This window comes from Conger conger, chromosome 9 (genome assembly GCF_963514075.1).
Source record: "Conger conger chromosome 9, fConCon1.1, whole genome shotgun sequence".
Lineage (NCBI taxonomy): Eukaryota > Metazoa > Chordata > Actinopteri > Anguilliformes > Congridae > Conger > Conger conger.
The window spans coordinates 56,919,818-56,936,784 of NC_083768.1; the positions used below are offsets into that span (position 1 = coordinate 56,919,818).

Below are 16,967 nucleotides of genomic sequence, written 5' to 3' on the forward strand. Positions count from 1 at the left end.
ACACACACACACACACACACACACACACACACACACACACACACACACACACACACACACACACACACACACACACACACACACACACACACACACACACACACACACACACACACACACACACACACACACACACACACGCAGCCGGGAATTTCACATGCTTGTGGGGACGCTCCCGACTCCTAAATCTCCCGATCAAATGTCAAACACTCTGTAGGTTGGCAGTGTGCTCTATGCTTCACAGCTGTCACAGACACACACACACACACACACACACACACATACACACAGACAGAGACACACACACACACGCAGAGACAGAGACACACACACACGCAGAGACAGACAGACACACAGACACACACAGGTTGAGCTGGTACCGGAGATGTCGAGCTTGGCGCTGTGCAGGGCCTGGAAGAGGGGGGTGCGGGGCGGCAGGGCGGGGCAGAGGGACTCCAGCAGGCGGGCGAACTGGCTGTCCTTGGGCGTCACCTTCCCCGCCTCAGGAGCCATGTTCACACAGTCCAGGATTATGGAGCCTGCAATCAATCACACACACACACACACACACACACACACACACACACCTGTGAGCCTGCAGTCACATATGCACACACACACACACACACACACCTGTGAGCCTGCAATCACACACACACACACACACCTGTGAGCCTGCAGTCACACACACACACACACACACACACACCTGTGAGCCTGCAGTCTCACACACACACACACACACACACACCTGTTGGCCTGCCGTCTCACACACACACACACACACACACCTGTTGGCCTGCAGTCACACACACACACACACACACACACACACACTCACACACACACACACACACACACACACACACACACACACACACACACACACCTGTGAGCCTGCAGTCACTCACACACACACACACACACACACACACTTGCTTGCTTGCTGCTGTCCATCGTTGCCGAAGATGACGTCACTTCCTTGGGGTGAGTGGTGGAGTGTTGTGGCTACCGCTGCTGACGGCGGTGCCATTGAAGACGGCTATGAAGCCCAATCCTCGATCCACATGCCCTGCCACAGCTGGGGCACGTGAGGGCTGAGTCTAGTGATGCTAGGGGTTGTTGCGCATGGTGATGCCTGCGCTGTCGTTGTGCTTCTCTCTGGAATGTGCGTTTTGATTCTAGTAGGGCGACGCCAGACTTCACGGAGGTAGTCCAGACATGGCGGTCCATAGCAGTTGCTTCAAGATCCCCTGGCTTTATTCCGCATTTCTTGAGCATGTCCTTGAGATGATCTTTGAACCTCCGTTTTTGTCCTCCAGGGTTCCTGCTGTCCATACAGGGTTTGTCTTGGGAGGCGATGTTCAGGCATCCTAATTACATGCCCGACCCAGCGGAATTGGCGCTGTACTAAGGCTGCTTCCACACTGACTGTCTGGGTGAGTTGAAGGATGGTTGTATGGGGTATTCGGTCCTGCCATGTGACTTTTAGGATGCGCTGGAGGCACTTTATATTAAATGCCTCCAGTTGGCATATGTGACGTCGGTAGGGGGTCCATGCATCAGCACCATACAGTAAGGTGGAAACACAGACTGCTTGGTAGACTGCTACCTCAGTTGGTAACTTTAGGTTGTTGTTCTCGAAGACCCGAGAGCGCAGTCTGCCATAGGAAGATGAAGCACGATTGATTCGTGCTTGGATGTCATTGTCAATTTGGCAGTTTGATGCAAGGATGCTGCCGAGGTAGCAGAATTGGTGGACCACTTTTAGTGGTGAACCGTGGATATTGAACACTGGGGGGGTGGGTACAGGAGCTGCAGACTGGACAATAATTTCCGTCTTTTGGGTGTTGATTTGAAGGCCAACAGCACAGTAAATTTCTGTTATTGTGTCCAGTGCATGTTGCACTGCGGCAGGGGTGTGAGCGATGAGGGCACAGTCATCTGTCTGTTCTGGCTCCACGGTGGTGGAACGAACTCCCCGTTGAGGTCAGAACTATAGAATCCCTCCCCACCTTCAAGCGCAAGCTGAAGACACACCTCTTCAAACAGCACCTCTCCCCATCCCTCCCTACCTCCCTGTGAACCTTAATTGTTGTTTCTGTGACTTGTGTATCAGTATTTTAGTTGGCTAGGTAAGCAGTGTTTGGATAGTTAACTTTGGTGACTTTTGCTCTGTTTGTTTGCTTGTTCAAAAAAAAAAAAAAAAAAAAAAAAAATGGCCCTTGTCCTTATCTTTGTTGTACAGGTAGCAGTTGAAATTGTACTTACCTCTAGGGTCTTTCAGCGAACTTATCCCTGGTTATGGGTATGCACTTTGTTGTACGTCGCTCTGGATAAGAGCGTCTGCCAAATGCCAATAATGTAATGTAATGTAATCTGCATATTGTAGCTCGTGTCACTGGAGCAAGTACACAACCTTGCTTTACCCCTATATGAACGGGGAAGGGTGGGGATTTTTGTCCACCGATGAACACACAGGCTTGCATGCCAAAGTGTAGCTGTTGAAGGATACTCAAAAATTTGGGTGGAACCCCAAACTTTGTGAGGATGCTCCAGAGTGCCTGCCGGTCAACTGTGTCGAAGGCTTTGGCTAGGTCCAGGAATGTACAGGTTTTGATTTTGCTCTCTAGCCTTCTCTTGGATCTGCCTAGCGATGAAGATCATGTCACTAGTGCTACGGCTTTTCCTGAATCCACATTGGGTTTCAGGAAGAATGTTTTCTGTGATGTGCTGGGTCAAGCGGAACAGCATGACCCGTGCTAGCACCTTCCCAGCCACAGACAGGAGCGAAATGCCACGGCTGTTCCCACAGATGGCTTTATCTACTTTCTTTTTATGGATTGTGATTATGTTTGCGTCTTTCCAGGTTTGGGGGACAGTTTCTTGAGACCATATTGCTTGTATGAGTTTGTGTAGGTTAGATGTGAGGAAGTAGCCACCTTTCTTTAGGAACTCGGCAGGGAGCTCATCGGGGCCAGCACTTTTATTGTTTTTGAGGCCTCTTACTGCTGCAAGGACCTCAGAGAAGGTGGGCGGATCATCCAGTTCTTGTACTGGTGGGAGATTTGGAAGCTATGATAGAGTGGTCTGAGGGGTTTTGTTGGTTAAGGAGGCCATTGAAGTGTTCGGCCCAGCGTTCAATAATTAGTTTTTTGTCCTTATAAAGTGTCGAGCCATCAGTGGACCTTACTGGGGAGATGGCATGTATTTGTGGTCCATAAAGTGACTTGACTGCTTGGTAGAAGGCGTGTGTGTTATTGGAGTCTCCGCACGGATGGCTTTCCACCGTGAGAGGAGGGAGGAGGACTGTGGGTTTGAGATATGGGAAGTATAAGCCTTACGTTTTGTTTCCAAGAGATGTTGAATTTCAGCAGAGTTGCTGTCAAACCAGTCCTGATGGTGTTTTTTGGTGAGGCCTAGTGATTCATATGCAGCTGTGTGTATGGCTGAGCTGAGGTTAGCCCAGGCACGCTCAATGTTGAGGGTGTTGCTGCAGGGGTTGCTAGCTTGGGGGGTGGAGAGACCTTCGTAGAGTTTCCAGCGGTAACTCTATTTTTCGGCGGGAGGGTTATTTTGGGCGGTGAGGGCGGATCTTTAACTGGAATTTTGAGCGGATTAGACGATGGTCTGTCCAACACTCAGCGCCACGCATGGCCTGAGTTTTGGACACGTCATGCTGGTCCTGTTGACGAGTGATTATGTAGTCGAGTAGATGCCAGTGTTTAGATCGTGGGTGCATCCATGATGTTTTATGCTTGTTTTTCAGCTGGAATATGGTATTGGTGATGATCAATTGATGTTCAGCACAGAGTGAGAAAAGCCTTAGGCCATTGCTGTTTGAGTTGCCTATGCCATGTTTTCCAATAATTCCTTGCCAGAGTAGATTGTCGGTGCCCACTCTGGCATTGAAGTCTCCCATAAGGATGATTTTGTCGGAGGAAGGTGTCATTAGGTCATTAGTCTTTCGCTGATTCCCTGGGGTGATTCTGGGATGTTACGAAGGAGTTTGGTTTTTACGGCAAAGCCAAAAACCAGTCGTCGGGTGTCTTCTGGAAGGCCCTTCCAGAAGAAGGTGTATCCTTTCCCAACTTCTGTGAGCGAGTCCTCTCCTGAGAAACGGGTCTCGCTCAGGGCAGCAATGTCGATGTTGTATTTGCCAAGCTCGTGGGCAACAAGTGCGGTGCGCCTGTGGGGTCTTGAAGCGTCATCCAACATATCCAAGAGAGTTCGTACGTTCCAGGTTGCTAAGTTGAGATTCATTATAATTTTGGTTTTGCGACCGCGGTAAGGGATGCCTTGACGACTGCGGTTTGCCGTCCCGGTCAGGGGGGAACAGACAATGTTTAGGTCGCCTTTTCTGGACCCGTCCCCTTTCAAGGGGTATGCAGTGTGGACCCTGAAAAGGGCTGCTCAGTCGCACAGGTAGCTGCCGAAGTAGGATGCTGTTCTCAAATCCCATCCATACAGCGACCATCTTGCCTGTGCCGCCTCTGTGCAAGGCTCGAGCTAGAGGCTACCAGTCTTCATCCACGACCTGCCCCCACCGCTCTGCCTAGTCACCAGAGGACTTTACAGTGGAAGTGATAGCTTGCGCAAAAGAAAGTGTGTGTGTGTGTGTGTGTGTGTGTGTAATATCACAGGGTGCTGTGATGCGTCTAGTGCAGCATGCTAGTGAGCCGTTGCATGTAGGGAAGCATGTGACCCCCCCTCCCTTAGCCCCTGCCGCTGGCCAACCCAGCCTTGGGTAAAGGAAGCCGAGTGCGTAAGTGTTCCGAGGCCAGTACATAGCCTCTCCTGCACCAAGACTCCTACCATGCCTCCTCGTGGCAGCACACGGTAACTGGCAGTCTCGTGACTCCAGGCTAAATAGGTAGGGGATCTCGGAGCAGCAGTGGGCCCCAGAGGTGAGGTGTACAGGCCCACAGCCATGTGGACACGCCCTGGCACCCACCAGCCACTGCCCCACTGCCATGTGGGTTAACCCGGGAGGGTGTATGGCTATGGGAGTTAACCCCAAAAGAAAACATCTGTGTCCGGGAGCACACAAAAGGCAAGATCGACAAAAGCTTTGGAGACAGGGACTGCGCACCCCTCCTTCACGTTAAATCCATTCACACACACACACACACACCTGTGGGCGGCTGTTAGCCAAAGGCAGCGTAACATAATGGTTAGGGAATTTGAAGTCAAAGTTTGTGGATATATTATAGTGGAGAACATAGTTGAATCTCTTCAGTAGCCATCCAGCCGATGTTGATTGTTTGTAAAAGTGTACCAGATCATCGGTAAAGGTGTCGTAGTTCATTTTCAACGGTCATACGAGTCAGGGAACAATGAGCAGGCTACTAGTCTTTTATAGATAAACCAGCTAAACAGTCCCGAAATGAGCATAGTTGAAGCAACTCTTTCCCACAATGCAACGCAAACCTGCAAACAGGTTTCCGGCATTGTTTGGAGACCCAACAAAGTGTTCTCCTTCAGTTTCCGTTTCCTCCACGCCCCTGGGACAGGAGTATTATTTCGAGACGAAGAAATATTTCCCGAAACGCACGAGCCAAAGCAGCCCCGAAACACGTCGCCGTGGTTACCGTAGAGAAGCAGGGCCACCTGTCCGTCCACAATTTCCGGAGCCTTCTGCACGATGCGTTCGGCGACCAGGGTGGCGCAGGAGCCCACGGTCTCTATGGTTACGGGGCAAGAGGGGGAGGGCACCCTCTCCTGGAGGTGGTGGTCAATCACCTCCACTACTGCTCCCTCCAGGTCACTGTCAGTACTGCAGGGGGAGAGAAACATTAGCAGGGGGGCAGTGGGAATTGCACAGTATCTGGCCCGATTCTGATCTCTATATTTCAATGTCATTAATTAGTTCATTTGACAAGGTCACTGCACCGTCATAGCATTTCTGTAAATGCGGCTGTTAGCCAAGGGAGGTTTGTTTCCATTTGTAGACCTTTGGCTACACATCTCTGGATTAGTGGAGGAAACCCGTGCAAACATCCAAACTCCACACAGAGAGGACTGGGGCTCGCCTCAGTGATCTGCTCGGGGTCCTTGCACACCTCCGCAGCGTGGTGACGTATCGCGACGTGTCACTTCTAAAGCACACTTTCCGAACCCAGCTTTCCTACCGCTGCCCAAAAGAAAAGCAGGTCTGCGAAAATACCATTTTGTCGGCTTGCTCGTCTCGGGAAAGGTCTAAGCAATGTACCCACTATGTATAGGCAACTCAAATGGCTACTGCCGCTCCTATTTTGCCATTTTTTAGCGTGGGCTGCACTCTACACTGCGGTTGTACTTTCAGTGCTTGATTACTAGCCTATAGCAAAAGTGAGACAAGTCACGGTACGTCACTAGGCAACAGAGATCTGCAAGGACCCTGAGCAGATCCTTCAGGCGATCGCAGACCGACACCGGGACTGAAACCCAGAACCTCCTTCTCGCGACCTGTAGGATCTCAAATATGTGACTAGAGCGATCTCAACTGAGCATTCTAGCACTGATGTCACAATCACTACCGGCGTTCTAGAACACAGACTTGAAACGTTCCAAGAAAATCATGATGATGCTTATTAATGACAGCGTCCATTAACTGGAGGCATAAGGTGAAGACGTGAACTGGGGCGTGACATCACGGGCGTGACCTTTGACCTGGGCAGCACGTTGTGGTCCACCAGGGTGAGGGCCAGCCGCCCGGCGCGGTGCAGCCGCGGGAGGTCCACCTCGTCCCGGAACACCAGGTCCTGCTGCGCCAGCCCGCTCTCCCGGAGCAGGAACACGCTGTCCGTCCGCAGCGGGAAGTCCGCCCGCGGGATGTTCAGCACGGGCACCGGAGTCCTCCCGGCCGAGCCGGACGTCTGGAGCGAGGGCCGGAGGTTAGACATTCTACAGACGCGGTTCAGCCCAATCACATTACCGTTATTTAGCCCACGCTTTTCATCCAAAGCGACAAACAGTCGGTTAGACGGAGCAGGGGCCAATCCCTCCGGGAGAAATGCGGGGGTAAGGGCCCTGCTCAAGGGCCCAACAGCTGCACAGTGTGCCAATCAAGCAGTAGGTCATAGGTTGCCCCAAAAGGATTTTAACACGTGCAAAACCTTTTAGCACACGCAAAACCAATAACACGACCATTGGTCATGGCATTTGTTCGCACCAATCAATGGTTGTGCCATTAGTTGTGCGCGTGCTAAAAGTCTGAGTAAGTCTGGCCCTTAATTAAGGTGCAGCAGAACGCGTTGAACCTGGCTTCTGCAGACACGGGTTCGACCCAGTTTGGGTTCTCCTTCCAAGGGCGTTTCACTGTGTCGCTCTCCCCCGCGGGATCTCAAGTTATCCGGGGTCTCATGAATACTTAACGAGGCCAGAATGTAATGCGCTGTGATTAGTGGACTTAATGGGCACGTATCCATGGCGATAGGCTGGAAGGGGATCTCTCCTCATAATTCTGGAGTGAATTTTAGGAAAACGGGTCTGCGTTGGGTCTCCGCAGGGACGGAAATATTTCACAGCAACAACAACGAAAGCGTTTCAGCTGGGGGAAAAAATCCTTTTAATTGTTTTTTTTTTGTTTTTTTTTTTAGGTACACAAGGCACAGATACAGTGCCCCAAACTCCTCCCTCTCCCCAAAGTCAACGTCCTGTTCTGCTGATCCCGTCAACGAAAACAAAACTGTCATTTTGTGAGCAGCAGTAAGAGTAGGTCTTTGCAGTCTTATTCCAGCTGAACAGAGATTTGCTCTTTGTGAAGTTTAAACTGTTGTTGACAAATTTGAAGCTTCTCTCCATGTCACCCATATTGGCTGCTCCCTGGTAGTTCAATCACTAAGACCACCGTCTAATTCTAATTTTAAAACACTTGTGCTTTCCTAATCTTCTTAATGTTATTTACCCTCACATTCCCAGAATGCACTGCTCCGTCTCCCTTTCATGTGGATCTATTCTACTCATGTTAGTTTCCCTTTGACATGAAGGCTTTTAACATTATATCCATTGCAGCTCTAGCACTCATGCAAACAGGCAGAGCAAGTAGAATGAGCGTCCCAATGCATTCTGGGAATTGTAGGCAGACAGAAGACAGGAAGTGAAAAGTATTAGTGTGCGACATTCAAAGTGAAACAGAGAACAGTCTTAAATTATTAATGAAAACTAAATTTGGAGGAAATAATGAGACAGGAAGTTCCTGCTTTGCCATGAAGCCATCTTTAAATCATTGGGCAGTGAGGAAGGAGCCAAACCCACCTTAAACAGGAAGTAAGCAAAGGAGAGAGCGGAGACCATGGAGTCGACATCACAAGCCTCGTTTCCAAGGACGACGTGGAATCCAGAGTGATCCTCTGCACTGCGCTGTGGAGGGGAGAGAGAGAGGGAGAGAGAGAGAGAGAGGGAGAGAGAGAGGAAAGGAGATAGACGGGAGGACAGGGGAGAGAGGAGGAAGGGGAGAATATTACATTACATTAATGCCATTTGGCAGACGCTCTTATCCAGAGCGAAGTACAATTTATTAGACTAAGCAGGAGACAATCCTCCCCTGGAGCAATGCAGGGTTAAGGGCCTTGCTCAAGGACCCAACGGCTGTGTGGATCTTATTGTGGCTACACCGGGATTAGAACCACCGACCTTGCGTGTCCCAGTCATTTACCTTAACCACTACGCTACAGGCCGCCCATAGAGAGAAGAGGAGAGAAGAGAGGAAAGCCAAGGTCACAGAATGCTCCGTGTCGCTTTGTCTTTAGTCTCGGCACCTCAGGGCGCAGCTCTGTCACAATGAGTCGCCTTCAACTTCAGCTCCACTGCATCCCATCCCACCCAGCCCAGCTCAGCCCAGCCCAGCCTAACCCAGCCCAGCTTAACTCAACCCAGCTCAACTCAGCCCAGCCCAGCCCAGCCCAGCCCAACCCAGCACAGCTCAGTCCGGCCCAACTCAGCTCAGCCTAACCCAACCCAGCTCAACTCAGCTCAGCCCAGCTCAGTCCGAACCAACTCAGCTCAGTCTAACCCAGCCCAGCCTAACTCAACCCAGCCCAACTCAGCCCAGCCTAACTCAGCCCAGCTCAGCCTAGCCCAGCTCAGCCTAACTCAACCCAGCACAGCTCAGGCCAGCCTAACTCAGCCCAGTTCAGCCAAGCTTAACTCAACTCAACCCTCAAAACCCAAGCAGATCAGGCAGCAGTACAGATGGTATTTCTGTGGATGTGTGTGTGCGGCCATGTGCAAAGGATCTTGCTCTGGTTAAAAATAAAATAAAATAAAATAAATATAAAAGATTAACTGCTGTTTCAGAGCACAGAATGCTGCCAATGTTCCTACTGGCAGCAGTGCATCGTGGGATATGATATGTATAATATATAAATAAAACGTATAATCGACACCAGAAAAGACACGACGAGCCAATAATGAGAAAACAAACAAATAACTTGTTTTGCTTGCAGACCCAGCCGAGCACGACTGAAACAGTGCTATGAAACACGTGCATCAGTAACGCACTTCCAGTGATGCAATGCACCGCGCTCCAGTTCAGTGAGGGGCGAGGGGTACCGGGGGAAGGGGGGGCAGTGACAGGCCAACCCTCCCAGCGACAGAGATCGATTAAGGCCAGGATGTGTTAGCGGGACCTGGGGGGCGATCCCGTTTCCAGCACAGAACCCAGGGAGGGCTGGCGGGATCCTGGCGGTATCCGTGACGACCGGGAGCGAACGCGGCCACGACAGGCGAGGTGCCGGAGCGACGCGGCGCCATAGCAACCGCCCCCACCCCCACCCCCACCCCCACCTCACCGGGCCGGTGACAGTCAGTCTGCATCAGCGACAGCCAGGCTGGAGACAGTGTGTGTGAGTGTGTGTGTGTGTGTGTGTGTGTGTGTGAGTGTGGGCTGGAGACAGTGTGCGTGTGTGTGTGAGTGTGGGCTGGAGACAGTGTGTGTGAGTGAGTGTGTGTGTGCTGGAGGCAGTGTGTGTGAGTGAGTGTGTGTGTGCTGGAGGCAGTGTGCGTGTGTGTGTGTGTGCTGGAGGCAGTGTGTGTGAGTGAGTGTGTGTGTGCTGGAGGCAGTGTGCGTGTGTGTGTGTGTGCTGGAGGCAGTGTGTGTGAGTGAGTGTGTGTGTGCTGGAGGCAGTGTGTGTGAGTGAGTGTGTGTGTGCTGGAGGCAGTGTGCGTGTGTGTGTGTGTGCTGGAGGCAGTGTGTGTGAGTGAGTGTGTGTGTGCTGGAGGCAGTGTGTGTGAGTGAGTGTGTGTGTGCTGGAGGCAGTGTGCGTGTGTGTGTGTGTGCTGGAGACAGTGTGTGAGTGTGTGCTGGAGGCAGTGTGTGTGTGTGTGTGTGTGTGAGTGTGTGCTGGAGACAGTGTGTGTGAGTGTGTGCTGGAGGCAGTGTGTGTGTGTGTGAGTGAGTGTGTGTGTGTGTGCTGGAGGCAGTGTGCATGTGTGTGTGTGTGCTGGAGGCAGTGTGTGTGTGTGTGTGTGTGCTGGAGGCAGTGTGTGTGTGTGTGTGTGTGTGTGTGTGTGTGTACTGGAGGCAGTGTGTGTGTGAGTGTGTGCTGGAGGCAGTGTGTGTGTGAGTGTGTGTGTGTGTGTGCTGGAGGCATTGTGTGTGTGTGTGTACTGGAGGCAGTGTGTGTGTGAGTGTGTGCTGGAGGCAGTGTGTGTGTGTGTGTGCTGGAGGCAGTGTGCATGTGTGTGTGCTGGAGGCAGTGTGTGTGTGTGTGAGTGTGTGTGTGTGTGTGTGTGTGTGTGTGCTGGAGGCAGTGTGCATGTGTGTGTGTGCTGGAGGCAGTGTGTGTGTGTGTGAGTGTGTGTGTGTGCTGGAGGCAGTGTGTGTGTGTGTTTGTGTGTGTGTGTGTGTGGGTGCTGGAGACAGTGTGTGTGTGTGTTTGTGTGTGTGTGTGTGTGTGGGTGCTGGAGACAGTGTGTGTGTGTGTGTTTGTGTGTGTGTGTGTGTGTGGGTGCTGGAGACAGTGTGTGTGTGTGTTTGTGTGTGCGCGGGCGAGTCTGCGTTTGGGGGAGGAGGACTATATTTAACAGAGTCAGCAGTGTGACACTCAACACTTAACACTGTGTGTGCGGAAAAAAGAGCCTGACTCAACTTGACTACAGCAGAATGTGAACAATCGAGCTCCCAAACAGGGACAGGAACCCATAAACCCTCAGCTTCTAATAATAACACAAATAATTAGAGTTGAATATGCTATGCAGTTGATTTTGATCGCAGTACACTTTGTTCTGGCCAGTGTGCACCATTGCTGTCATTGTAGACCATCTTAGTCTGCGGGAGCCGTTGGGTCTCATAATCCCACTGAATCCTCTAATGCACCCTGTGCCTGTGAGACAGCGCGGATAAGAGGCTGCTAAATGGACACAGCCTAATTCAATAACTCAATAACTCAATAACCCGTAGCGCGTGCCGTTCATCCATCAAGTGCGGACCGCAAATTCAGTAAAACGGATTGCGTTTGAAGTCTTTCTATTTTCGGTATTGAGGCAAATCAGTCCTGCGGTGTCCCGCTCAAACCCAACGGGCGGACTCATTCGTAGCATTCGCTATGACTTAAAATTGGACTTTTTTTGCAACTAATTAAGCGATCCCAGAAGTGCAAACCCCCGCCCATCCACTCCTCCTCACAGGCTCAAATGCACCAGGCAAGATCGACAGAGCACAGAAAAGCATTCGGATAAAAATCCAGTGTCCGCCCAAAGGCTCCTTGTTACAGTCCTAATGTTTGTGTGTAAAATCCCGCCCTCTGTTTTTTCCCCCGCTCCCACACCGAGCGCATGATTCACAGACAGCGGAGAGGAAGTCAGCTCTGTCACCAGTCACCACCCCTGGCCTACTCACCGAAAGGTCAAGGGTCAAAGTTCAGCCCTGCCCTGGAGCAGCTGCAATGCCGTTGCTGTGGTTGAGCACTAAGACCCCGGTCACCCCACCACACCCCTCCTCCTATTGGCTGCTTGTGATGTTTTTCTGCCCTGGTTTTCCCTTTGAAGGCTCCTATTGGCCAACTCCTCCTCCAGCGCTGGAGTTCTCACTAACAGCAGCAAGTCTTATCAGTCTTATCAGCTGTCAGGGCAGAGATAAAGCCTTCCTACAGCACAGTTCACCCCGTTCCACAGTAAATCTGTACATCACATCTTCACACTGAACCTCCACATTAAGTCTGTACATCACATCTTCACACTGAACCTCCACAGTAAGTCTATAAACTAAATCTATAAACCAAACCTCCACAGTAAATCTCCTAAATCTATACATTAAATCTCCACAGTCAACCTCCTAAATCTATTGATCAAATCTTCTCACTAAATCGCCACAGTAAATATTTAAAGTAAATCTATACAATAGATCTCCACAGTCAATCTCCAGGCTTCTCTACAGGTGAGAGAGAGCGAGAGAGAGAGAGGGAGAGAGCGAGAGAGAGCGAGAGAGAGAGCGAGAGAGAGAGGGAGAGAGAGGGGGAGAGAGAGGGGGAGAGAGAGAGAGAGAGGTAACATCAGCTCTTTCAGCACAGACCTTGAGTGTCCCCTGCATCAGGCGACGTTCACGTTTCCTAATTCCCGCAGAGACAAAAGGCGTCTTTCTCCGGCTTTAATTAACCTGCACCCTTCTGCGTCGTCGAGAAATCCTCGCCGGAACGCGCCGGAACGCGCCGGAACACGGCAGAATGCACCGGAACACGGCGGAACGCAGACCTTAAAGCAGAGCCGAGGCCATCGCCTCCAGCGGTCCTGACCGCAGCCCACGTGGTACCGTGACCTGCCGACCTAAAACCGAAACGCATTTCATGAAACAGGATAACGTTAGCTCAGGCTGTATGAGCAGGCGTCTGGCAGTCGGAGGGTTGCCGGTTCGATCCCGCCCTGGGTGTGTCGAAGTGTCCCTGAGCCTGACACCTAACCCCCTAAATGCTCCTGATGAGCTGGTTGGTACCTTGCATGGCCTAAAACCTAAAACCAAACGCATTCCAGGTCCTCCCAGTTGGGGAATGTTCAGGCGGGGCCCAGATGAAGGCTGTGTTATCTCACGTTCTTCAGCAAGGACTTCAGGGCCTTCAAAAGAGATTAAAGGCCCACACACATATCTTTTTGTGTTTTTTAGCTTTTCGTGTCATCCTGGAGCTTTCGATTTGTGTACCATACTGATTCAAGTAAAACTGCAATTTTGGTAGAAGCACACGTATTTTAACTGCTATTTTTCCGAGCTATCTGTAATATTATTTCCCATCTGACATGACATGTTTTTGCATAATTATCGGAAGCTAAATGTTAACAGAAAGACCTGATCACAGGAGGGGGAGGGGGAATTGGGCTCTGGGGTTGGGGTTAGGGGTGAGGGACTTAAATTTAATTAATTAAATTTAAAACCTGCTCTTTGCGAATGTTTTGTGGGCGAATTAGATACTAAAACCGGGAAGAGAACGCTGATGTGTGTGGGCCCTGCAGTGATTAAAACGATCGATGGACAAAGAACATTTCAGAGTGTGTGAGCGCGACTGACCGCGTGTGTGAGCACGACTGACTGACCGCGTGTGTGAGCACGACTGACTGACCGAGTGTGTGAGCCTGACCCATCCGATCCGAGCGGGAGTCGACCTCGGTTCCGGAGATAACGCATCGGTGAACAGCGCCCCGTGGCCAAGAAGACGCCGGCCGCTCGCCGTGTTTGCCGTGCGCGTCTGCGTGTGGACACAAGCTCCGCTTTCATCTCCCCGCTATCGCGGTCGCCCGGCAACGCACAAACCGTCGGGAAACATCTGCCGCTGCGCCCGACGGTTCCTGGAATGGCGAGAGGGCAGGGGGGTGAATAGGGAGAGTGAAAGAGCGCGATTGTGCGCCAATTCTCAGACTTAAGTGGCAGGGAACGCAAAAGAGAACGTGCTGGTGGGTGGCCCTAACCGGCGAATGGGGTGAGAGGACCTGAACAGATGGGATGTGAGTGAAGCAGGTAACTGGCAGACGGTTCAGACAGGAGGCTTGTGGGAAATGTAGTTTGACATCAACTGCTCTCTCACGCCATGTCATTCGAGGACAAACTTGCACCCCACAGCTTTCCACTTGTAGTACGGTGTTCCACAAATCAGGGTCCTCGAGGGCCGAGAACTGCTGGTTTTCCTCCCTCCGTTTACCTGTGAGACAGGTGTGAAGATATTCTGGCCAATCAGGAGCACTAATTGCTCGGTAAGGTACCTGGGAGGAAAATTAACCAGACTAGACTACAGAGGAGTAAAGTCCAGGTGTCAGAAAGCCCGGGCAGTGTACTGGTATGTCATTCACTCATGAACTTCCATGATCCCACCATTTAGTTCTACCTCCAGGCTGACGAACTGTGCTAATTGGCCAATCCAAGTGGTTGGAACGAGGTAGTGGGGACTACTTTTACTTTTTGAACCGGGCTTTTTTCCACCGCTGCTTGCCACTCAACACCAGGGGCTTCATTTCAACATTACGTTCTGAAAATTAGTCTTTAACCTCCAATGCGAACTGATCCATGAACACTCACAGGCGGAAACAAATATCCAAATGCTGTGCAACGGCCGCTTGCTCAACGTGTGTGTTCCTGCAATAAAACAGGAATTCATTCCCCGGGAAATGTGTACCCAGCGCGCCCATTTCAGACGATAGAGGGTACGGGGCATAGTTACTGCGATAAAGCAATGGTCTGAGTGAGAAGAACGGTAACCAGACACTGGCCGTCTTGATTAAAAGGGTCTTGGAGTATAACCCGGGTTAACGAAAGCGATTAATGGCAGGGTTAGCGCGTTAGGACGTGGCAACATCGGGGTGCCCCCTCATGTCAACCTATCCACCAAAAAATAAAAAAATAAATATATAACAATAATGATCAATAATATATAACTGTAGAAGTGTGAGCAGTGAGGATTGGCGAAGTTCCAGATTCCCTTTTAACGACTGTTTCAAATGTTGTACAGGGTGGTGAGTTTACAGCATTTAGCTAGTAAGTTAGTTGTCCCAGTGATCGTTTTGCGGTTTGCGTGGGGTAACCCGAAACTTTCCCCACGATTACATCATCCTTACCTTGATACTTGCATTGGCTAGCTAACGTTATAGCCACCATCATTTTCGTTTTAAAACGCATAATGAAAGATAATGTCAGATTATGTACTATACACAGATTGCGAAATACCTGCAGTAACGTTAATACACACAAGTAGTCTAGTTGTTAGTGGAAATTATGACAAGTTCTGCTATTTGATTTTAATAAATCAAATTAATTATAGCAACTGCTACCATTATTTCAATGGGGAACTTTGAAGGGACTTCCACGATTGTTAGCTATCTTGCTACTACTGTATCTATCATGCACCGAGGCTTGGTTGTGATTTGTAATTTTGTTAACTAACATTAGGCAGGCAGTTAGCTACCGAGCTAGTATAGCATCAAATACCATTTATCAGCTCAATGTTAAACTTAGCTAGCTAATTAAATCGTTAGACAAGTATTAAGCGCTCGCTAATTAAGTGGGTAATATTAGTCAACAGCAAGACAATCTGCTAATATAATTAACCGACAAGCTACGCAGCCAGCAAATCTCAAAATAAGGATGACATATCAAATTGTTGTACTTATGATTATTTGGCAGTTGAAAGGGGGTCATTCACTGCAGTCTAGCTAGCTAGATAACCTTTATCTGTCAAGTACACAGATGTCATTCATTCAACTGTCTTTCTGACTTCAGCAGGCTAATTAGCTAGATTGCTCTAAGCGGGTCAGCGAAGTGCTCTCGCGCACTACGGTCAGCACTGAGCCATAACCCATGCGCTAAAGCGGACGAATATAGAAAACTATTAATAGCGAATTGGGTCTTTGTGGCTAGTTTACAACTACTCAATTCACATACCTTAAGGGCAGCGCTACTGCTCCGTAAAAAACCCTCCATTTTCAGTGAAGCACAACGCGCCCGCAATATTCCAAAAAACCGAATGGTTGCTCTTCTCCTGGCAGCTTGGAGAGTGAATAGTGTGGTTATTAATTCGCGGTTCTGTACGCCTGCAGGTGCGCGGCGGTGTCATTCACGCCGGATAAATTCCCCGCTCGGATTGCATTGCAGTCCCCTCAAATGCGTTGATGTCACAATCCGGGCAGCGGTGAGGACAGACAGCAACAGCGTTCCGGGGCGTCATGTTCGCACGGACTTGCGGACTCGACGATCTTTATCTGGCACGGATGGTCTTGTCCAGTGGGCCCAGTGGACGGATGGACGGGCCAAGCCGCACAGACGGTGCAAAAGTTCAATCTGCGATCTCAACGCACTCCAACAAATTATTTTGGCACAGTAAATTGAAACCGCACGACCAATCGCTTCGGTGGTTTCGGATGAACCATGTGGTGTGCAAAGCTGCCCGTCACGCATTCTGGCAGTTTATTCCCGAAAACAGCCTTCTAATTACCGTCATCTCCCCGGGAATGTGACTTAATCACACTCGTTTCACAAATAAACGAGTAAAATGTCTAGTGGGGCAATGCTGTCCTAGGTCAGCGAATCGATTATGTAGCCTAAGTAAATACAATCGACTGCATCTCCATAACTCTGCCAGAACTGGCGTGACCTTTCCACTATCCTTTATCTGGTCCAAGCGTACTCTGATGTGGTAATCAAGGTATTCTCAGGTTTACCGTCCCATAAATGCAAAAAATGTACCATGGCAAAACTGGTGGGGCGGAATGTTATTTACAGTGCAGTCTGTAAGATTTCAACAGTGGTGCGATTTCTGTTCTTTTAGCTCTGCACTCCAGCACATTAGCTTTGAAATCAAACGATGAATGTGAGATTACAGTTTTTACAAAATTGTGCCACTGTACTTACGGACTGCGCTGTAATAGATAATTTCGGACTTCTAACGGCCAAGAGAGGAATAGCAGCAACAAACACAACACAAAATTAGTATCGTGGTGAGAGCCACAAACGAATACAGGTTCATACTATGTGGTTACCTGAGCTGCAAATGCTAATTTAAAAAATCTAAATA

General features: G+C 50.1%; 1 protein-coding gene across 2 annotated transcripts in view; it reads right to left on the reverse strand.

The window, feature by feature from the left end:
* Positions 1-16,319, reverse strand: part of LOC133136635 (exopolyphosphatase PRUNE1-like) — a 21,221-nt gene extending 4,902 nt beyond the window's left edge. Inside the window, exons 1-5 of one of the 2 annotated variants that reach the window (XM_061254278.1) lie at positions 15,839-16,319; positions 8,239-8,343; positions 6,652-6,857; positions 5,592-5,776; positions 381-539 (exon numbers count right to left, since the gene is read on the reverse strand). In XM_061254278.1, the coding sequence (XP_061110262.1) occupies positions 381-539; positions 5,592-5,776; positions 6,652-6,857; positions 8,239-8,343; positions 15,839-15,877 (694 nt within the window). In that variant the 5' untranslated portion in view covers positions 15,878-16,319. Of the gene's footprint in view, positions 1-365; positions 540-5,591; positions 5,777-6,651; positions 6,858-8,238; positions 8,344-15,838 lie in introns of both variants that reach the window. The other variant, XM_061254277.1, reaches the window with a different exon arrangement.
* Positions 16,320-16,967: the final 648 nt, after the last annotated feature.